Source organism: Apostichopus japonicus, chromosome 20 (genome assembly GCF_037975245.1).
Source record: "Apostichopus japonicus isolate 1M-3 chromosome 20, ASM3797524v1, whole genome shotgun sequence".
Classification (NCBI taxonomy): Eukaryota; Metazoa; Echinodermata; class Holothuroidea; order Aspidochirotida; family Stichopodidae; genus Apostichopus; species Apostichopus japonicus.
Window position 1 is genome coordinate 32,610,132 of NC_092580.1, and position 23,942 is coordinate 32,634,073.

Genomic DNA, 23,942 nt, shown 5'->3' on the forward strand with positions numbered 1-23,942 from the left:
AGTCGTGCTATTAATAAAACTTGAAAACACCTGGCCAGCAAGAGAGTTGCACACAATTGTTTCCATGACTACCAAGAAAATAAAGCAGTGACTTGGGGGCCCACGTTGGGTAGATTTCTGTGGAAAATGAATATATTTTCATTGCTTATTTGAGTATTGTATATTGGGAAGAGCTGATCAAACATTACTGGGGAGGGCTTTCAACTGGCCTGACGGCTTTCAACTGGCCTGACGGCATGTATATTTATTTTAATGAGTAGGGTGAGTTTTTATGAGTCTCCCGGTATGCGTCACATGAGAAGTAAAGGTTTTGTTTTTTGGTTTTATCATCGTTTTTCAAGTGGAACAACTCATAAAATCATATCAAATGAAAATAATATAAATTTGAATATCCTTCCTTAGTTTTACTAATCAGGAATGCTTGATAAGGCATGCAATGCATCGTTCGAAAATGTAATTTTAAAGTAGAATTGAAAATGAACGACATAAAACAATATCTGTGAAGCATGTGGAGCACAACTTTGAATATTCGTTGTGAAAGGAAAACATAATGAACGATGTTTACTGCGTAAATAAATTTCGCGGAACTGGTATAGAAAAATTACGTACTGAAGCTTACGTCGGAGAAGCTCATAAATGACACAGGTGGAAAGAGCGCATCAAAATTCGGTTTAGGAAATCCCTACACAGCCGACAAAAGTTGATATCTCCTTCCGTTTTCGAGTTATAAGCGATTTTGTGTTTTTGCGATATGGTTTTCAGTATATTTTCATTGAATAAGGCGTTTTGTTGTGTGTGTTTAAATAAGGGTGTGACCTATCAGATATTTCGCTAACCGTTTCACCGTATCGCCTACCGGTCGGTTAAACGTTTAAACGCCGTTTCCCGATCGCGGCTTTTTCGACGCACAGTTACTGGACTTTTAATGAAAATAGGACGTTATGAGTACAATAATTAAGGTTTTCTTTTCCAGCAGGTAGCAATTCAGGCAGCAAGACAACGATCAATGTATGTTAATTACTAATTAGGCCCAATAATATTGTGAACCTTTCGTGTAATAATAATTGCCTAACACACATGATCAGGATTCGTGGTCTTCAGAAGTTCAGATCACTGAATTTATATAACTCGGCCTTCGGCAACGTCCTAACTTTTGAAGAAAAAAAAACAATATATTTGTCTATCAATCACAAGATTTTAAACAAAAACTCGCCTAAATTAGCAAACTTACCGACCTTTCCTACTTACTCATTAAAAGTCATGTTAAGAAAACAAATTACGCACGCACGTGTTGTTCGTTGGGTTGTAAAAATCAAGTTGAAATTGGTTTGAGCAGCCTCCGATTTCATTTTCTTTCTCTTGTGTCACATACATGATACAGTACCTTACATTTGATACAAAAGTTACTTCAAACAGCCTCCCAAAATTTTTGTCGCAATAGGTTAAGATTTAACCACGCTGCGCAGTACCATTCATAATTTGCATATTACACTAGGCGTCCAGATGGCGGGAGAATATAACATCATGTTCAATGTGTTGTGTCGTTCCCATGGTGCGATGAACTTGGGCAAATTGTCAAGTTCGAATGTCAATGACCTACTTATGTTCTGTGACCAATGTCAGTGGGAATTATGTGTGTAAAAACTTGGGTTTTTCCATTTGTTATATATGTAGAAGTTTTTCCGTAAGCGGAGCGAATTTTAGGGCGGCTCGTTGATTGTGAGGAAGCACTTATCTAAGCATCAATCTTTGTGAAAAATATCGTAAGTTTTTCATTTTCTTTCATTTTCTTTTATGTTTGCCGCAATCGCGCCCGCAATGCATGCACAACATAATACCATGTGTGAAAAAATGGCTGTTCACGTGCGGACCTGAGAGAGCAAACTGGCCTTGTGTTGTTAATGTTATGACGGTACTTTCTAGAACGACCATTTGCGTCTTTTGGGGTCAACATATTTTCACACGGGATTTCACCATGCCATTGATCGATGTACACGGGTGATATGTCGCAAATATAAACTGAGAAAACGAATTGACGACACTATCATGAGCTTATGACTATTGGCTACTACTTTAGTTATATTAAACACATTATTCATGCCTAAAACATCGTTTTTCTGTTTTTATAGATAGTTTGCAGTACATTACTAAGTTCTTTACATATTTTAAAATAATTTTCATGTTTAAAATGTAAACAAAATAGAAAAAATAAAAAGCAGAAAACGCCTTTTTGAAAAATGGAAGCGTCCTCGCAGAATGGGCGGGGCATCTTTATTTTGCTTCAAGTAACATGTTTTCGCTCAGAAACAAAGTTTCATACTCCAACTCTAATAAAAATCCAAATTTACATCTCTAAAAAATAACTATTTTTCGTAATCTGCAAGTAAACCAAGTTTATATGTCCATTCATTGTTATTTAAATGGTTAAACAGCACTCTAATTTATCTGGAAGTGTGCCTCGTGGTATATAGCTTTGACTGCAATCTCTCTTGCGGCCTGGCGAAGTTAAGACTTATGTCACTGTGTTTGGGGTTCACAGTTAGAAAACGTCCCCCGTCAGTTTCACTACATGTTTCTTTGAGTGTCACTACAGTACTGATTTCGCTTAACTCCCGTTGAAAAAAAATCAACGATCGATAAAAAACGTTGAAAATCGATAAAAAAAGTTGAAAATCGCTTAAAAACGAATAATTTCGTTGACAAGATTTAGACTACTGCGGGCACGGGTTGTCAACGAAGTTTCAACGAAAATTCCACGAAAGTTATCGCGATCAAAAACCGCAAAGGCTATTCTAGACATATCAAGGTTGTGACTTGCGTTGAATCCTTAGTTTAACTACAGCCGTTTTCAGACTCTACCAGAAGTTGTAGAGGAATAGTACAAATGTTACAAAAGTTTGATTGTAGATAGAGTAAGTTCTTTACTACTGTAGGTGTTTGAAAAATGATTTGGCTAGGATAGTAAAAACTAGTCTTGATCGATCGTAATAAGCACATTCTACGACTCTTAAGTTATAGGCTAGTATTAAACTAAGATAAGTTTCGGTTAGCTCACCAAGGAACGCAGCGTCAGAAAAACTAGAAATAAAAAAAATATCCACAATGAAACAGTCGTAGCTGGATATCAAAGAGATCTTTATTTCCAATAAATTCCTGTGTTACTTGACGTACTACAGTACTGTTTACTACAGAACATCACTCACTAAACAAACTTTTCTGAGAGCGCATTCCGTACAAAAAATCTCCCCCAGCTTCAATGCACGCAAAAATAAAAAAACATCCTGTTATTTTCCCCCTAACCCGTTACTGTAAGTTGCCCGCGAATGCAGATGGACTGCCCTGGTATTTAGGTCGCAGCCTGGGTCTGGGCCACCTGCAGTTTGCTGCTAACATGTGTATTCCATACCCTGGATATCCCCACCACCAAACTTTTTTTTGAGAGGCTTAGTCCAATCATAAACCTGGCTTTGTCAAATTCACGCCTACCATCTGTTAATTAGCATAGTATTTATCTGAACCTTTGGCTGGCTGCCTCTAGAAGCAAACATTATTTTACCCCTACTGTTCGTAATGGAATGGATGTTACCTGAAAACCAAATATTCATTCATATTATAAGTAGAACAATCCAGCAGGGATAGAAAGTTTATCTTGAATGAACCAATCAGAAGTCGTGCTATTAATAAAACTTGAAACACCTGGCCAGCAAGAGAGTTGCAAACAATTGTATCCATGACTACTAAGAAAATAAAGCAGTGACTTGGGGCCCACGTTGGGTAGAAATCTGTGGAAAATGAATATATTTTCATTGCTTATTTGAGTATTGTATATTGGGAAGAGCTGATCAAACATTAGTAGGGAGGGCTTTCAACTGGCCTGACGGCTTTCAACTGGCCTGACGGCATGTACATTTAATTTAATAAGAAGGGGGAGTTTTTATGAGTCTCCCGGTATGCGTCACATGAGAAGTAAATGTTTTTGTTTTTCGGTTTTATCATCGTTTTTCAAGTGGAACAGCTCATAAAATCATATCAAATGAAAATAATACATATTTGAATATCCTTCCAAGTTACTAATCAGGAATGTTTAATAAAGCATGCAATGCATCGTTCGAAAAAGGTAATTTTAAAGTAGAATTGAAAATGAACGACATAAAACAATATCTGTGAAGCGTGTGGAGCAAAACTTTGAATATTCGTTGTGAAAGAAAACATAGCGAACGATGCTTATTGCGTACAGTAAATAAATTTCGCGGAACTGGTATAGAGAAATTACGTACTGCAGCTTACGTCAGAGAAGCTCATAAATGACACAGGTGGATAGAGCGCATCAAAATTCGGTTTAGGAAATCCCTATACAGCCGACAAAAGTCGATATCTCCTTCCGTTTTCGAGTTATATGCGATTTTGTGTTTTTGCGATATGGTTTTTAGTATATTTTCATTCAATAAGGTGTTTTTGTGTGTGTTTAAGTAAGGGTGTGACCCAACAGATATTTCGCTAACCGTTTCACCGTATCGCCTGCCGGTCGGTTTAACGTTTAAACGCCGTTTCCCGATCGCGGTTTTTTTCGACGCACGGTCACTCGACTTTTAATGAAAATAGGACATAATGAGTACAATAATTAAGGTTTTTTCCCCAGCAGGTAGCAATTCAGGCAACAAGACACTCGATCAATGTATGTTAATTACTAATTAGGCCCGATAATATTGCGAACCTTTCGTGTAATAATTGCTGAAAAGAATAACACACATGATCAGTATTCGTGGTGTTCAGAAGTTCAGATCACTGAATTTATATCACTCGGCCTTCGGCAACATCGTAACTTTTGAAGAAAAAAACAATATATTTGTCTATCTATCACAAGATTTTTAACAAAAACTCGCCTAAATTAGTAAACTTACCCACCTTTCCTGCTTACTTATTAAAAGTCATGTTAAGAAAACAAATTACGCACGCACGTGTTGTGGGATGGGTTGTAGCAGCCTCCGATTTCATTTTCTTTCTCTTGTGTCACATACATGATACAGTACCTTACATTAGATACAAAAGTTAATTCAACAACAGCCAAAATTTGTGTCGCAATAGGTTAAGTTTTAATCGCGCTGCGCAGTACCATTCATAATTTGCATATAACATCAAAATTTACACTCGGCGTCCAGATGGCGGGAGATGTAACATCATGTTCAATCTGTTGTGTTGTTCCCATGGTGCGATGAACTTGGGCAAAGTTCAATGACCTACTTATGTTCTGTGACCAATGTCAGTGGGAATTATGTGTGTAAAATCTCGGGTTTTTCCATGTGTTATATATATAGAAGTTTTACGTAAGCGGAGCGAATTTTAAGGCGGCTCGTTGATTGTGAGGAAGCACTTATCTAAGCATCAATATTTGTGAAAAATATCGTAAGTTTTTCATTTTCATTCATTTTCTTTTATGTTTGCCGCAATCCCGCCCGCAATGCATGCACAGCATAATACCATGTGTGAAAAAATGGCTGTACACGTGCAGACCTGAGAGAGCAAACTGGCCTTGTGTTGTTAATGTTATGACGGTACTTTCTAGAACGACCATTTGCCTCTTTTGGGGTCAACATATTTTCACACGGGATTTCAACATGCCATTGATCGATGTACACGGGTGATATATGTCACAAATATTAACTGGGAAAACGAATTGACGACACTATCATGAGCTTATGACTATTGGCCTACTACTTGAGTTATATTGAACACATTATTCATGCCTAAAACATCGTTTTTCTGTTTTTTTATAGATAGTTTGCAGTACATTACTAAGTTCTTCACATATTTTAAAATAATTTTCATGTTTAAAATGTAAACAAAATAGAAAAAATAGAAAGAGAAAACGCCTTTTTGAAAAATGGAAGCGTCCTCGCAGAATGGGCGGGGCATCTTTATTTTGCTTCAAGTAACATGTTTTCGCTCGGAAACAAAGTTTCATACTTCAACTCTCATAAAAAAACAAATTTACATCTCTTAGAAATAACTATTTTTCGTATTCTGCAAGTAAACCAAGTTTATATGTCCATTCACTGTTATTTAAATGGTTAAACAGAACTTCAACTTATTAGGAAGGGTGCCTCGTGGTACATAGCTTTGACTGCAACCTCTGTAGAAGCCTGGCGAAGTTAAGACTTATGTCACTGTGTTTGGGGTTCACAGTCAGAAAACGTCCCCCGTCAGTTTAATTACACGTTTCTTTGAGTGTTACTACTCATATAAGCATGAGAATGCTTTCGAAAATATTCCCTCTTTCAAACGACTGAACTAAAGTCTAACTGATATTAATAAACGAAGTTACGCGTTTTCCGACGTTTCGTGTAACCACAAATTGACCTTCTATTTCGTTTAAAAAAGAATTTCAACGTACCGTTGAAAATTCCACGAAGGAAATGACTGAGATAACCAATCGATAAAATTCGATAAAAAACGATAAAAATCGATAAAAATCGCCGAATTTCGATGAAAAACGAAGAATTTCGGTTATTTTTCTTTCAACGAATTTTAACGGGAGTTAAGCGAAATCAGTACTGTACTCATGCAAGTACAGGAATGGTCTTGAGAAATTCCTGCCTGCAAACGACTGTTCCAAAGTCTAATCAATACTAATAAACGAAGTTGCTCGTTTTCTGACGTTTGGCGTAACCACACATTGACCTTCTATTTCGTTTAAAAAAGAATTTCAACGTATCGTTGAAAATTCCACGAAGGAAATGACTGAGATAACCAATCGTTAAAATTCGGGGAATTTCGATAAAAATCGGGGAATTTCGATGAAAAAACGTGGAAATTCGGTTATTTTCCTTTTAACGAATTTTAACGGGAGTTAAGCGAAATCAGTACTGTACCTACTCCTCCTCCCCCCTCACCCCTTCCCACCAAAACCCAAAGCTATTAACCAACTTCTTCATTCATATACACCATAAAGTCTTTCAATGCGATATTAAACAAAGACCACATGTGCGACCATCCGTGGCTCAGATTCTGACACACAAAGATAGTAATCATAAATTTAACCCACGACAGCTCTTTCCTTTCACTTTCATTAATCCTGAGCTTTTTACTGACAAGTACTAATCCTTGACTTTCCAGGGATTAATACCAACAGAGAATGACATCGCAGGCAACAAAGAAGGCAGTCCAGGGGTTGTGTGACTTTGTTTAATTTGTAATACACTTCGGCTACTTACGTCTTTAGTATTTGCACTGATGTAGTTGGCGGTTTCTGAATCGTCTGCACATTTCATTAACCACTTCTTCACAGTTTCACAGTCTGTCGGCGCGTGGTAAGCCCCGCAGCAGTTGAAACTGAAACATTAATGTATTTATTAATGTCATGAATTGATGCTGGTTGATAGAACGGCACAAGGGTACAAACTATCAACTATTTCAATAAGGTACTAAGGGAATCAACATCAGACTGTATGAAGACATTACTAACTTGGCTCAATGTAAATGAAATATACTTTAAAAATGACTGCTAAAACATGATATTGGGGCCGGAGGAGGAGGGGGGGACAAAGTGGTTGGGGGGGACCAAGTGGTTGGGGGATGAGGAGCAAAGCTTTCATATCAGGTAGTCAGATTTGGTCAAACACCACAAGGCGTGCAAATTATTTCTTCTTCCAAACAATACTGGATCTTTACATTTTTGTCAATACATCTATTATTCTCTCTCCTTGTCGTTATTGTTTACAAAATGCCCGATTTTTGTTGTAGAAACAGTCTTTACCTTCCAAACTTACCAGAATGACGTTTTGCACTTGCTGCAGTCAACCCGTTTGCTTTGAGGTTTGTCTGCTTGAGCTACCATAGTACAGTCTGTCCCTGGACAAAATCTTAAATTATAGTGACTCTGAAATGAGTAAAAAAATATATATATCAAAAGAATCTGCATGATGTTAGAGATCAGAAGTTTCAGAACCATAACTTATGTTGGAGACATAAGTGATCTTTGTTTTGCATGTGAACTAATTTAGCCATTATTATTTTCAGGCAATCAATTCGTTACCACAGAAGGGATTGTACTTTGGTTTGTACCACTCAGATGTCTGAAAAATCATTTATATTAAAATATCACTTTCATTCAAATACAGTACATATTGTCCACAGAAGTTATTCCAAAACTTACTGGTTTGGATATTTACGAGTGACGAGCTTACCTGTCTCCTCACAACCTTAGCACCTCATTCTACCGTGCCTATAAAGTCCTGGTAAAATAATAACACTGTGCGCCCTCTATGACCGAACCCCCCCCCCTCGGTCACTCCTCACTACTCATGAGACCACTCCTTAAAAGTGGCCTCACGGTCACCGAAATAGGGGTGGCCAGAATCCTCTGGCCACCCCCAAGGACTCCCGTCGACTAAACTTCTCAAAGGTGAGCCCTTAACAAAAGGCACTGATGCCTTCCTAGCAGGGAGAGTGTAATCCTCCCCGCCGCAGCGGGTAAGGGGGGGGGGACACTCTCCTGAGCCCTGCAGGCGAAACTACCCCTTTTTCCTAACAAGGAGCCTCATCCTGTAAAGGCCCAACACTTGCTAACCCTAAGACAACTTAGGTGAGTACGCATATGAAAAACACAGGGTGCAAAGTTACCCTCACCGATAGACCTGGCCGGTGACTCTTAGTAGTTGTTGGCTCTGTCTATCTGGTGTTGTGCTTGGAGTCGTGAGCCTAGTCGAACGACTGCTCCCCCGTCCGGCTGTGTCCCACCCCCTCGGGGGAGGGAGGCGGGAATGGAGACAGGTAAGCTCGTCACTCGTAAATATCCAAACCAGTAAGTTTTGGAATATTTACTTCGCTCCTCGCTTACCTGTCTCCTCACAACCTTAGCACCGAGTGGCACTGCCCGATGGTGGGAGGCCCGAGGGGTGGGACCAAGTACCAACCGGACCTCGCATCGCCGAGCTACCAAAAGCTGCCTCGGCGTGTAGAGTGTCAGGTAAGTAACAGGCGACGAACGTAGTTGGTGTTTTCCACGCTGCCACCTTGAGGATGTCCTGTATCGGGATACCGGCAGAGAGAGCTGTGGAAGCCGAGGCCCCACTGATGTTGTGATCTCTTGGCCGGGTATCCCCCCATCGTGAACGGGCGGATCATCTCTACTAGCCATCGGGATAGGGTATCCTTGGCGGCTGCTGTTTAAGGTGGTCGTGGCAGGATGAAAAGGGAGGTTGTTTGTCTCAACTTCTCTGTCCTGTTTAAGTACCACTTCAGTGCCCTGACTGGGCACCATCGCTTGTCCTCAGCCACTGATGAAAGGGTTTTGATTTCCGGAAAGAAAATGTCACCGGGCAAGAAAGTCAAGGCCCGGTTCTTGGCAATAAGGGACGGGTCTGGAACCGTCCTCGCCCCATGGCCCTCGAATCTGATGTGGTTCTGTTTGGTTGTTAGGGCTTGGAGGTAACTCCTTCACGCTGACGCTACCGCAATGATGAAGAGTGTTTTCTTTGTAAGAGCAGCCAGGGAAGCGTTCCCCGTTGATTCGTACAGCGGCCCTGCCAGGGCATGCAGCACTGCTGAGAGCCCCGCAGAGGGGGCTAACTGTCTGACTCGTGGACGGCGATTAGCCATGCCTTTGGTGAGCTGGTCAATGTCTGGGCTAATGCCCAGCGTGGAGCCGTCTGGAAAACCAGACGTCCCCGTCTGGGGCCTGCGTGTGGGACCTGCGGCCTGGGACCCGGGGTCCGGAGGGAGCCACTAGGATGAATTTACCCTTGGAGCTGCGAATCTTCCTCAGTATCTGGCTGATCATGCCAAAGGGGGGGGAAGAATTTAAACCTCTGGTCCGTCTCAAGGCAGGGACCTGGCGCTATGTGGAAGGCTGCAGGTGGGACCGCCTGTTACAAAAGATGGGCAGCCCATTGTTGCCCTTTGTCGTAAGCAGGTCTATCAGAGGTATGCCGAACATGTGGAAAAACCTACCGCATCCTTGCGAAGGGTTCGCTCGTCGGGGTCGAGTTGTCCCCTGGGCAGAGCATCGGCCCTCACACTCTCCTTTCTGGCTATATGGGAGACCCATAGGGCCGTGCCAGATTCTGCAGCTGTGGTGAGGGTCTCCCATGCCAGACGGCACAGTCTCTCTGCCCTGGTGCCACCCTGTCTATTGATGTAGCTACTGTGCAGTATGCCACCACCATCGTGTTGTCTGAGAGGATGGTGATCAAAGTGCCCTGTACTTGGGCTTGGGAGGGCTCCAGAGAGCCCCAACCCTACAGTCCTGAGAGCGAGGCGGAAGTACATGAAACCTGGTTATCTTTGCAAATAGGGTGTTGAGGCCGATCCTTTGCCCTGCTGACGCCACTGTGGTGCAGGAAAGTGGTTTCTCTGTATATGCTGCTAAAGAAGTCAAGGACAGTGGCCTGTATGATGACCTTGTTAGCGCCTGCAATACAGCAGCACTCGCAGTACTGCTTGCAGTACCACAGTACCGCTGATGACCCCTTTAGTTATCAACCAGTTGCAATCAGAAAACCTCTGAAGAAAAGTACTGCCTTGATGATGTAGACCTAAGCTGTACCCTGTAGGGAGGTTTCATGGAGGTTCTTTCCATGAAAAATAATATTAATAATAATATTGAGGGTTGAACTGCGCCGGCCTATCTATCGATAACGAAGCCAGAGGCGCTAGCAATATTACCCTTCTCAAAAATAACCTGTTAAACAGAGAGAAATCCCTCCTGGATGGAAAGACGCAATGGAGATAAAGTGCCTTGCCCAAGGAAACAACAGGATGATCTGGCCAGGACTAAAACCTGCAAGCCTTAGATCACCAGTACACTGCCTACACTGCTTGACCACAGTGCTCTCCAAAAATTGAGTACTGAATGGATAGTTTGCTTCATCAGAGTCTTAATCAATGCTACAGCTGCTATGTGGCTTTTACAACTACAGTTTACAACTACAGTATATGTATGTATTTGTGTATGTAATTTAGATTATCCTGCAAGTAGGAACTTGTGAAGAAGCCTCATTGGCTTATCAAAGCCGCAAGCTGACCAAAGTCAGTCTCGTACATTCATATTTAATGTCCATGACTATGAATTGTCAACAGCTCTGTAACTGGACAACATACATTAATCTTGGGGTGACTTGAACCGGGGACCTTTTGATTGGAAGGCACCGGGTTTAACCACTGAGCTAACTAAGCTACAGCCCTACTCACCAGGAACAAACTCCCAACAAAGGATGTGTAGGGTGGGTTTGTGGAAATTCCACCTCATAAATCCTGGCTGTTTAACGGAGTCCAGGGAGTTACTCAGCAAACACAAAGGCGTTACTAAATGTTTAGTCTTTTGCTATGATAGCGTTATTAGAGGAGTAAGAAATATGTTACCGAAACCCTTTAGGGGCTATTATTTCAAAACAATTTCCGTTAAGACATTAATATAACATTAATATAACGTAATATCTCATAGACATCTTATGTCAACGTTTTATCAACACCACATTTAACGTAATAAACACGTATTGAATGTTATGATAACGTACCCGTTACTTCTCAAATCTCTTCCTGTCGAGATGTGTCCATTTCGTAGTGCAGTAAAGGTTTCCAGCTTCCTATTGAAACCACCTAGCGCCTAGGCTAGTCAAGACTAGGCCATCAGGTGCTACGAAATGCAACTCTGCTTAAGATGTCGGAACATCGAACATTGCTCATGAAGCGCATGCTGTATGTTCGGAGCGTGTTAGCGCTTGTAACTTGCTGGGGTTGTATCCTACCCCTTTTTCAACTTACTAACGCGTTTGTCTTGGTAATTCACCAAAGAAATAGGAAGAAAGGCTTATTCCATAGGATCGCTCACGTAGTCGATAGCTCGTTGCGGTAAAAGTTGAGCTTACACGTGTCAAGCCAGGTGGCTGCTTGGCCCCCCCTCCTCTCTTAACAAATGTGCCACGTTGTACCTTTTTTTTTTCTGGCAGTTTGCCAAGGATCTATGAGCGTTATGTTTCCTGGCACTTTGCCAAGTCTCGAGAAAGTTCTCTTCCTAGCAGTTTGCCAAGGTTTTAAAGTAAACGGAATACTGTACGTCATGAGAACCGATTTGAAACCCCTCAGTCTTACGCATTTTAACATGTTCTGGAAGTGGGTTCACCAGTGTTTTAAACGACAGTGTTTTTAAACACAAGTAAGATTTTAACCTAGGCAAATGGCGATGAATTATGATTAGAGAGGAGTATAATTAGCGAGGAGAATATGACCCCTGAGTGTCTGCAGGTACTCGATAAATAAACACACATTTGGGATGTGTAGTGGTAGCGGTGTTTTCCCGCAAATGATTCGAACCTGTCGTCGCCGCTCAAGCTGCTAGTTCCGGGGGGGGGGGACACTCCCCCTATTCTGGGAAGCGGGAGTAACCGTCCTCTGTAACCCCGAAATCTCGGGGTTGCGATCGCTCCTTGGCACCGATGTCTGTGTTCGGTGTCTGGGGATAGGTATTTCTCCCTTTGCCGTGGGAACCTGGCTCGGGGCTGGTTCTCTTTTCGGATTGGGCGCTTGCCCCTGCTACCCCGTTCTGGGGGCCCGGCATTGGTAATCTCATCGGTTCCCGGCCTCAGGACCGGCCGCGGCTCCGGTTAGGGGGTCTGCGGGCCGGGCTTCTGCACCTGCTACCCCGTTCTGGGGGCCTAGCAGTTGTTAATCTCATTGTAAATGTTGTTGTAGTTGTAAATGTTATTGTAAATGTCGCAGTTGTAAATGTTGTTACTCTCGTAGGCTCCCGACTTCGGGACCAGTTTTGGATCCCGTTTGGAGATCTGCGGACCGGGCTTCTGCCCCTGCGCCCCTGTTCTCGTCGGGCCCGGGCCCTCCGGAGCCAATCTCTGAGGACCCAGCAGTCGATTGTATAGCTCTGGTTCCCGGCTCCGGGGGCGGTCTCGGATCTGGAGTGAAACCTCGGTTCTGCCTTCCCTTCGAGTCTCGCCGGACCCGGGGTCTCGCCGGACCCGGGGCCTCGCCGGACCCAGGCTCCCGGAGCCCGTATCTGTGTGCGTACCACGCCGGGTACCACCACGCCGGTACTCCTCGACCCGGACATTCTGTCCTTTCCGGTGGGATTTTTTTTTTTTTTTTTCTTTCTCGCCGGACCCGGGCTCCCGGAGCCTGCTATGGGACCGGCTCCGTTTCAGCGACTCCTCGGTCGTACTCTCTCTCTCGGACCCGAGCTCTCCGTGGCCTGTAGCCCGCGCTCCATGGGTCTCTCTTGCTGCGACCCGGACTGAGACGTTGCCTCTAGCCCGGCCGAGCCGTGCCTCTTCTCAAGAGGTCTTTTCTTGGCGGGAGCCTTGCTCCTGCCCTTCCCTCTGGCCGTAATCAACCGGACGTCGCCGGGACCGTTAGGGGTACTCTTTGCTGCGACCCGGACTGAGACGTTGCCTCTAGCCCGGCCGAGCCGTGCCTCTTCTCAAGAGGTCTTTTCTTGGCGGGAGCCTTGCTCCTGCCCTTCCCTCTGGCCGTAATCAACCGGACGTCGCCGGGACCGTTAGGGGTACTCTTTCTCTCTCTCTCCACCTCTCCTTCGGCCCTCTCTTGGCCACTTTCCTCCACCTCTCTCACCACTTCTCCCTCCTCTCTCTCTCTCTCTTGTCTCTCCTATATCTTTTTCTGGGGCACCGATGGCCTAAGGAATCAAGTCCAGCCTGCCCTAAAGCTTGCTTCTTAGACTCGTAAGCCACTGGTCTATCTAGTGCCACTGGGCTGGCGAAAAATTTATGCAGACCAGGCGTGGGTCCCGTCTGGTGTAGGTTCTACACTTAGGACACAAATCGTGTTCGACCCAGGTTCTGCCTGGCCGAAACATCGAGTAGTTAAAAAGCTTTAGCTGGTTACGAGACAAACTAAAACGCTCGAATTAAGGAAAGACTAACTCTTAAGCTTACGGAAAAATGCAAACTAACAAGAGAACGGGAGATAACGGGAGGTACATAACGGTGAGTAGAGGTACGTAGCGTAACCTAGCAACGGCAAAATACGAAAAACGCTACGAAGTGGCCTAACAAAATCAACACAAGCTGAAAAAGAACATGAGAGAGCGAAATATAGAAGAAGAAATCGTGAATAGAAATACAATGTAGACATGCTATGAACATGAAAATACAACGACACGCCTATAGCGTGGGGAAGGGAAAATGGCGGGAAACCTAGGCAGTTCGCGGAACTGCTACCCCCGCAAAAAACCTAAGGGCGGAAACGCACTAGGAATAAAAACAGTCCCCAAAACCCTCCCTTTCAACAAAAAAGGATACTTATCGGGCTGGAAAGGACTGCAATACTCCTAAGAATCCGAGGAAAGAAACTTCCAAAGATCGCTAAAGAAAACCAAGACGAAATCCAAGGGAAATATATCCACAAGAAATTCACGTGAAGACACTTTTAATGGTAGAATGAGTAGTGAGGAGTGACCGAGGGGGGGTTCGGTCATAGAGGGCGCACAGTGTTATTACAGTATTTTACCAGGACTTTATAGGCACGGTAGAATGAGGTGCTAAGGTTGTGAGGAGACAGGTAAGCGAGGAGCGAAGTAAATATACATATGCTCTCTGGTCCATCAAGTTTTTATATGCAATTTACAAGAAAACAGGTACAAAGGAATTCCATACCGCTCTGAGAACAGAGAGGGTGCACGTAAACAGTTTATATACTGGCTTGCTGTGCTGTGCATACTCTACAAAACAGTAACTATTAGAAGGCTACTTGCAGTTGTCTCCAAAAGTGAGAATGGAAGTGGGAAAGGCAATTTTGTAGACTTGAGGTTCGATTATACAAAGCACGACAGAAAAATGAAGGAAGGCAAAGAGATTAGACACTGTGTGAAAGTAAAAGGAGCTGACTGCAGCAAGTCTGAGTAAATATCTCGTTTCTGGAAGTAATTAGCTAATCTAAACACAAAGGAGAGATGATACGGCTTATTTGACACTAGCATATATAGGCTTACAGTATTTATACTGCACTACGTATGTAGGATAGGTGTTAGAAGAGATGTGTGAAATAATCATAATAAAAATATGGATTTATAACGCGCACATATCCAATTCACCAGGATGGGTGCTTAAAGCACGCAAGAGGAAAAGAGAAAATAAAGAAAAAACGAACAAACAAAAGTAGGCTATATGTTTTTGGGATGGACAAAGGAACTCCAATCAGGAGATACATTAATACATGGATGTTGCTATAAACATATCGCCACATGTTGTGTGTACAATCTTCTGTGAAGTGTAATGCTCGAGGATTTGAAGGCTTATGATGTCAACTTTGTGTTGCAGATGTACCACTCAAGCTACACAGAAATATGTGGGATGAGTAATTGCATGATCTATTACACTTTGGGAGGGAATGACTAGTTGGTATTTGCCTAAATTGACCACTTTTACTATTCCATTTTTTTCTCTCGAAACACCCACCATATTGCTCTCATCAGACCCGTCAGAAATTTCCCTGTTAATATCATCCGTCAACATATTTGACAGATCATTTCCCTGCGTGGTGCAGGCTTGTTAATAGACTAAAGGCCAAACTGTACTGTACTGTGCAGTGAACGGACAGTCTTCAATGTAAAACCAATAGTAATTTATCTTTGGAAACAATTACTTGTTTGGGACTCCTACGAAACCGTGAATTCTGAGTGAATTCATGGATTCTGTTATTATTAGCAAATTATGTGTTTATTTCAGCGCCCTTACCGCATTTTATTTTCTAATAATGCTGACTAGAGCAAAGATTGTTTACATACATGCGTTAGGTACATTATATGATGTTTTGCTGCACAGCTCATATTACAATAACCCTGTGGTACCCTGTAGGTGTGTCATCAATTTTCATGCATAGTACTGGTCGAGTGTTTACTATAGTATGTACATACGGTATGCAAGTAGCGGTGTGATGGATGGGCGGAGTCTTTTGCCCGTGAGGGTGAACCTGAAGTCTGATTGGCCTTTGTTGACGAACATATTTTCTGTTTTCCGGTTGTTTCTGTGGCTGTTTTCCGTTCAGTTCACAGAACATTAACCAGCCTTTTCTAAGGTTTTGGTTGTCCAGCGGGCAACCAGTAATTCACAATTTGACAAGTTTTGGTTGCAATGGAGTTATTTTGGTCGTCTCAGACGACCACTAAATTTACACGTTGTACAAGTGTGGATAATTTTCTCAGTGGCTTCACGATTCAATTATTTACGAATATTACTGATATTCCGAAGGTACAAGATAGATGATCGAATGATATCTCATGTGTGGCTTCATTGTCAAGTAAGAATAGAAAATAACGCCCAAGTTTCTTGCCTCTTGGACGGGAGAAATCTGGAAATCACCAATCTTAATAAAAGGAACACTGATATGTGAGAGTTTTTGGCTAGATACAAATAGTATAAGTAATGATAACTAAAGATGGTTTACTCTGTCATTGCAAAGTATGTGGGTAGTAAGCTGTAATGTATGATTAGTACTACAGTACATGTTGCCACATTATTTGTCATAGAATTACCATCTGATACATCCAAAACTATTAATTAGAATACAATAACTAGACGGTCATAATTAGCACAAATACATCCAATGTAGGGGATGTCCCTTGTCAGTACTTGAGATGAGAATCTGATGACCTTTGACAATCATTGTTGCTTTTTGCACAATACATGACACCGATACGAGATGGGCATTCTTTGAAGGTGCCCTTCTTGAGAAATTATTACACTTTGACCATGGCTATACACTAAAAACCAACATATGGCCATCCATTTACAATGATGAGATTCAGGTCCAACTTCTCTGTCTTAAGACACCAGCTATGCACCACAGATACACACACACACACATACAGATACTGTACTTCTCTGTCTCAAGACACCAGCTATGCACCACAGATACATACTCAGATACAGTACTTCTCTGTCTTAAGACACCAGCTATGCACCACAGATACACACACACACACATACAGATACTGTACTTCTCTGTCTCAAGACACCAGCTATGCACCACAGATACACACACACACATACAGATACAGTACTTCTCTGTCTGAAGACACCAGCTAGGCACCACAGATACATACTCAGATACAGTACTTCTCTGTCTTAAAACACCAGCTAAGCACCGCAGATACATACACACACATACATACTGTACTTCTCTGTCTGAAGACACCAGCTAGGCACCACAGATACACACACACACATACAGATACAGTACTTCTCTGTCTGAAGACACCAGCTAGGCACCACAGATACATACAGACACCACAGATACAGTACTTCTCTGTCTTAAGACACTAGCTAGGCACCACAGATACATACAGACACACACACAGTACTTCTCTGTCTTAAGACACCAGCTAGGCACCACAGATACATACACATACATACAGATACAGTACTTCTCTGTCTGAAGACACCAGCTAGGCACCACAGATACATACAGACACCACAGATACAGTACTTCTCTGTCTTAAGACACTAGCTACGCACCACAGATACATACTGTACAGACACACACATACAGTACTTCTCTGTCTTAAGACACCAGCTAGGCACCACAGATGCACACACACACATACAGATACAGTACTTCTCTGTCTGAAGACACCAGCTAGGCACCACAGATGCACACACACACATACAGATACAGTACTTCTCTGTCTGAAGACACCAGCTAAGCACCGCAGATACATACACACACATACAGACACAGTACTTATCTGTCTGAAGACACCAGCTAGGCACCACAGATACAAACACACATACAGATACAGTACTTCTCTGTCTGAAGACACCAGCTACGCACCACAGATACACACACACACATACTGTATTTCTCTGTCTTAAGACACCAGCTAGGCACCACAGATACTTACACACACACATACAGATACAGTACTTCTCTGTCTTAAGACACCAGCTAGGCACCACAGATACATACACACACATACAGATACAGTACTTCTCTGTCTGAAGACACCAGCTACGCACCACAGATACACACACACACACACATACACCAGCTAGGCACCACAGATACACACACACACATATAATTACTGTACTTCTGTCTTACAACACCAGCTAGGCACTACAGATGCACACACACAAACATGCAGATACTGTACTTTTCAAAGTGATTAAGAAGATCATGTTGAAAGTGCAAGAGTAGGTTATGTTTCCTTTGTTTGTAGATATAACATAATGACAATGAACTCTTGCGAATCATTGACAAGTTTCTTCAAGAACACCTAACCTTCAAACTAGTGGGGGAAAGATGGGGACAGACAAAAGAAGTAGAATCCTCAGAACATTCAAGCAGGATCTTTCATTTGAATCTTATCCAAGAAGGAAACAATAGAATTCCAGGAAACTTGGCTAATTAATCACCATGAAGCGACCCTTTAGTGTAACAAGCACAGAGATAAGAACAGACAAGCTTACCCTACTGATGTAGTGCCTAGTACCAGTAAAAAGATTGAACTATAGTAGTTCTGTACTGTGAAACAATTAACGGCAGATTTGAGATTAGTCAGAACCACAGCATTAAAAGTATTACCAGCTAAAAACTACCTCAAGTCTGCTGCCTAAGATACGACTTGCGAAGCAGATGGAAACGTTGAACCTATGGCCAAATTACTTCTAATAAGTGAAGGCTGGTTCTTAAGTTATGAAAATCATGTTTGGTAAAAAAATGTATCCATTTCTGGACAGGCAGAGTAAATCTTGTACACTCCTTACTCTAAAGATGTACTTGAGGTATATGAGGACATTTGACCAACAAGACTCCTTTACAGGAAACTTAGAGTTTTAAAGTCATACGATATCACCACTGGTATCTTCAATACTATACCAAATTCTTTGCCTGACGTCCGCTGGTAAAAATGGAAGTAACCTAGCCTGTATAGCCACAGCAAGGTGCAACAATGACAGAGTAAAGCCGCCTACATAGACTTTAACAGGACCGTGCAGAAAAAAAATGCACTTGAAAACGTCAGCGGTAAATGTAAACAAGGTTGCAACCTTGGGGGTAGTAGTTTGGGCGATTTGTGGATAAGAAAAAAACAATAAGCAAACCTAAGGCAGAATTTCAAGAATCGATGGATGATGTACAGTAGTTTTCCATTCACGGCTTTAAAGCCATCGACAGTGACCTCCAAGGTGGGAACAGAAAAATGGGAAGATGCGATATTTTACAGAAAGCATGATTTAGCAGTGTCGAGACTGGCAAGAGAGAAGCATATTATCATTTTAGGCCTTGTCAAGAAAGAACAAATTTTAGACCATTTCTGAAAGAGAAGCTGCGTCGGCTTCTAAAATACCCAATGCAATTAAACTGAATCAATATCAAACAATCCAGACTATTTCTGTAGACCAGTAGTGGCTATTACTTGACTCTGCAGAGCACAAAAGATTGCATAACTATGCAACCCACTTGCAGCCCCCCTCCCCAGTGTCTGACCTTTGCCGTAGTGACTTATCTTGCTGACCCCATAGAGCTGACAAATGAGGCGTAGAACATTGAATTTTGCGCTCTGAAAGACAAGGCGGGTAGAAACTGAAAGTTTCACGCAACCTATTTCTACAGGTACACTATCAACTATGATCAATCCAGAATATAGTAACACCCAAAACTACTCAAACAGAAAGTATTTAATCCACAGACAAGAAGCCTGAACACGAAACAAAGACACTTTGACAGCATTAAAGAGACAAAGAAACTATTCCATACTGTTGGTTAAAAACACCATCTCAATGACCTTACTTGAGATATGATTGGTGGATTGAATGTAACATATTTTGAGTGGCTTACCCCTGGATTGTTCCAGGGAGTGGAATATTACAGTTGGCAGACTATGATGTCATCACAGTAGATCTTCTTCAAGAGCTTTATATTCCCATCATAATTTTTAATAAATTAATACATAAATTAATTAATAAAATAAATTAATAAATTATTAAAAAACTTTTTGTGATACATTTGGAATGTTTGCTTAGCTGCCAATAAAGGCTGTATCTGGAATTCCACCAAAACCCTTCTTCTTTTTTTTAAAGTTTTTTATTTTTCCTCTGTACATAAGGGAGTTCAATAATATATGGAGAAGAAAGAGAAAAGTGAAACATTCACATTCAATACTGCTGTGATGACATCATTCCTTATGATATTGCCAAATGCATTAATACAGAGCTCACCGTATTTGAACAATACATGACTTTGCCATGCAAAACACATTGTGGATATATGGTTTTGAGCTGAAGATTTATGCAGAAAATCCCAGCAGTTTTACAGGTCATTCACCTTCAGCTACCTGAATATCTTTAATTACAGGAAGTTTTACAGAAAGAACACACAACAAGGAAAAAGGGAAAAAATACTTAGTCTCATAACAAATAGTGGGCGTTCTTATTTTCTTCTTCTTCTCCTTTTGTTTGACTTCAGATCGCAAATTTATGACTGTGCGACTGGAAACATTACGTGAATCATTTTTGTGCTTTCATTTTTGTACATGTTTACGTCTTTTATGTATCATTTTTATGTGTCCTATTTATAAATGTTATAATTTATACTGGAATAAAGAAATTGAAATTGAATTGAAAATTGAAATTGAATCAATTGTTTGTTGTTACTTTACAAGACGTACAGTAGGTTAACTCTTACCTTGATATAATCTCGAAAGATGAATTTGTCATACTTTTTTCTAATAGTTTCTACGTGAAGAAATGAAAGCACAAATTCCTCCGGAGCACCAATGTGGCAGTCGATTGCCATACACTGCAAATCTGGAGAAAGAAAGAGATTGACTTTGTCAAAGTTTGAAAAGCTATCAGAAGCATACTTCCTTACACCAGGCAAAATACTCAAGTCACAGAGCACTGTATTTCCTGTATAATATTCCATGTACTAGTTTCCCATTTTTTCTGTTTTTCTGCCCCTAATTTCCTTCCTGACAGTATAATGTTTATCTTTATTTTATATATAAGAAAAGGAAAGTAAAAGTGTACGTGTAGGATAAACCGATGATCAGTTTCTCTGCGCTCTATGACTTTTGAATTACCTATAATGGTTTTAAACACCGATACTATGTTGTAAAGAACAAGCCATTGTCCAAGGTTATAATACTTGTTAACAGCCCAAATTAAGCTAAGAACGTCCAAAACAAAATGGCAGTTCCATTGTGCTCTCATATTCTGACGAATATTCCAGCACCTTTGGTGAACATCATTTCTATTTCAATCTACGAAATGCTGGCATCTCTGCATTTAGTAGGATCTACAATTTTGGGTAGAACGATTGGGATACATTTATATATTTAAGAAAGTTTTGAAATTTGGGTGATTCCATTTGAGCAATTATTGAGGTTTCCATGCAGCTTTAAGAACAACACTACTGTATTAAAGAGGAATTTAACCAAGATTAGCAGCATCCAAAAAGATTCTATTGCATGAATAATCAATAAAACTCTACGCAAAAATTTTGATTTTATTGTAATATTTTGCTGAATTTGTGAAGGGGTGGGAATTGATCCAAAAGAGGAGTTTATTACCACAATTTTCTCACAATTAATACCTTTCAGGTAAATAAAACGATTATCAACATTTTAACTTTATTCAATACGATGTAGAATGCATTAAACTGCCATGTAATTTGAAAACTAAACACTAAACTCTGTATCCTGTTTCTTGCCAAATTGCTGAAGAAATTAAAATAATCCACCTAGAGTACTTGTAAAATCCTCTGCTTAATCACTTACATTTCTTCTTTTTTCATTTTGGTCACCTTTTCATTGCACCGGTAGTATCTATGTAGCATTACTAGCCAAGTATGTTTGTTAGCAATTTATACCTTACACATGGATCACACAAACATCTTACTTTTGTGTAACTTCTAAATTTGATAGTCTCCTGTCAGCAAACTCATTAGTACTTCCAAAACATGTTCATTGTGTGGATCTATAGAGGTGTTTCTCTGTGAATATAAAACCCCTAATAAAAGCATCCAAACCATGTTACTTTCATGTAAATGCCAGAGCATTGCTAATGGTCAACACAATGCTAGCTCTTAAGAAGCAACTTCCTTGTTTAATAGGCTAATAGATCACTATAAAAGCTACGATTAACAAATGGATACGTCTCTACAACTGGCTGGTAACATTTAGTGTAAGACTTTAGAAATTGGTTCAGTAAATCTTGAGATGCACTGAAGTGTATATATGATTATTACAATTACTGAAAGATGCAGACACACAGAGAGATGGAAATATGAACATATTTGTACATACATCCCCCACCCTCCTCCATACATCCCCCACCCTCCTCCATACTGTACATCCCCCACCCTCCTCCCACTGTCAGACAGATAATGCAATTGTCTCAATAATTTTTGTCACAGAGGTCTGGATGGCTCACCTGATGCTATACCATTGTTGATAAGTACTTCAAACTGTTTGCACCAACAATCTTTGCAGAAGAAATGCGAGCATAGAAGTGCTTTCATCTCATCTCTCGGTTTCCTTTGCAGACACACTGAACATGATGTCCCACAAACAGATCTCTTTGCCTGAAAGAAAATGTTAAAAAAAAAAAAGCCATAATTCTAACCTCGTCTCTGCTTTGATTTTTATACAAAATGAAAAATTATGCAAATATACAGAGATTCGAAGAACTCTAAAAGTGACAATCCCTAAGCTGACAAGAGATAAGAAAACAACTCTAAATATGTCGACTAAACCATTTTTTTTTTTTTACATCTTTGGTCATATGACCAATTCATCTGCCCTGGCGTGCATCCAAGTCATGTTCTTTTTTGTAAATAAACACGGGATGTTTTTCCACAAGAGCAAAACCCAGCTTATGCTATGCCTATGCAAACATTTAATTTTGTACTAGCATCCTGTTCCAAACAAACTTTGCCAAAAATGTTCAAATGAGAGAAACATACAAGGCAAGCTCCTTTTTATTTTGAGCAACAATTCATATGTCTTCATCATTAAGTCTTTGACTCACCTGCGGGACGTGCCTTGCTAAGACTCCTTTCTCTATAAGCAAATTTGATATATCTTGTTCTGTTCTGAAGATGAAAACAAGAAAAAACTATCATGAACATATCTAGATATTACAGCATGTTAATCATTTCTGGACAGACTGAAAGAGATTACTCAAGTCCAATTAACTGTAGTTGAATGCTTTTCTTCCTTGAAGTCATTTATTTACTGACAGTAACTAGACAGTCATTATCACAGATTATGAAGTCTTAAAGTGGTGTAGCACCTGTACAGTGTACATACTTAAGTTGATCTCATTTGGGCTGTCTATCTGATCAAAAAGATTCTGTCAATTTTTGCCTACTCTTGCTGTAGCTTTTAGTACTCTGTTATTCCACTTTTTCTAATATTTATTCTAATTTCTCAATCCTGGAAGAAATGCATTCTGTGCAGCTCAAACTGTAACAGATTTATATCTCTACACAACTTGGGCCGTTCAAATACTAACTTGATTTTGCATGACATCACAGAAATGACATAATCGGCTGATTACATTCCTGATTCTCTCAGGTGATTTTAAGACATTCGTTGTAATTTTCATAAAAGCACATCTTTGCAGTCTACCACTTAGCTTCACATACAACAATATGAAATCTGAACTCTATAATAGCTCAGTTGTCACATTCCCCCCCCCCCCCCACTCTTCATCGTTATCAATGATTCAATGAGAGAGAGAGAAGAGAAGATACTTAACATACCTAAATGAGATCAATTTTATCAATTTTCAATAACTTTACGGAGATGATTTTGTCTTTCATTAATCATGTCCAATGTTGAGGTTTGCTTACAGATCTTGTAAGGCACAGCATAGTTTGTTGCTTGGTGTCTTCAATACATATCTGCCGCTGACATACTGCGTGACTAATAAGTATATTTCCTGTCTAACAGTCTCATGAACTAACTTTGTAGT

At 40.9% G+C, this 23,942-nt stretch overlaps 1 protein-coding gene across 1 annotated transcript in view; it reads right to left on the reverse strand.

Moving 5' to 3' along the window:
* The window catches only part of LOC139961126 (E3 ubiquitin-protein ligase ARIH2-like), a 44,142-nt gene that overhangs the window by 12,116 nt on the left and 8,084 nt on the right, over positions 1–23,942 (reverse strand). Inside the window, exons 4-8 of the mRNA XM_071960032.1 lie at positions 22,995–23,058; positions 22,398–22,548; positions 20,650–20,771; positions 7,767–7,876; positions 7,212–7,329 (exon numbers count right to left, since the gene is read on the reverse strand). Of these exons, the coding sequence (XP_071816133.1) occupies positions 7,212–7,329; positions 7,767–7,876; positions 20,650–20,771; positions 22,398–22,548; positions 22,995–23,058 (565 nt within the window). The remainder of the gene's footprint in view (positions 1–7,211; positions 7,330–7,766; positions 7,877–20,649; positions 20,772–22,397; positions 22,549–22,994; positions 23,059–23,942) is intronic.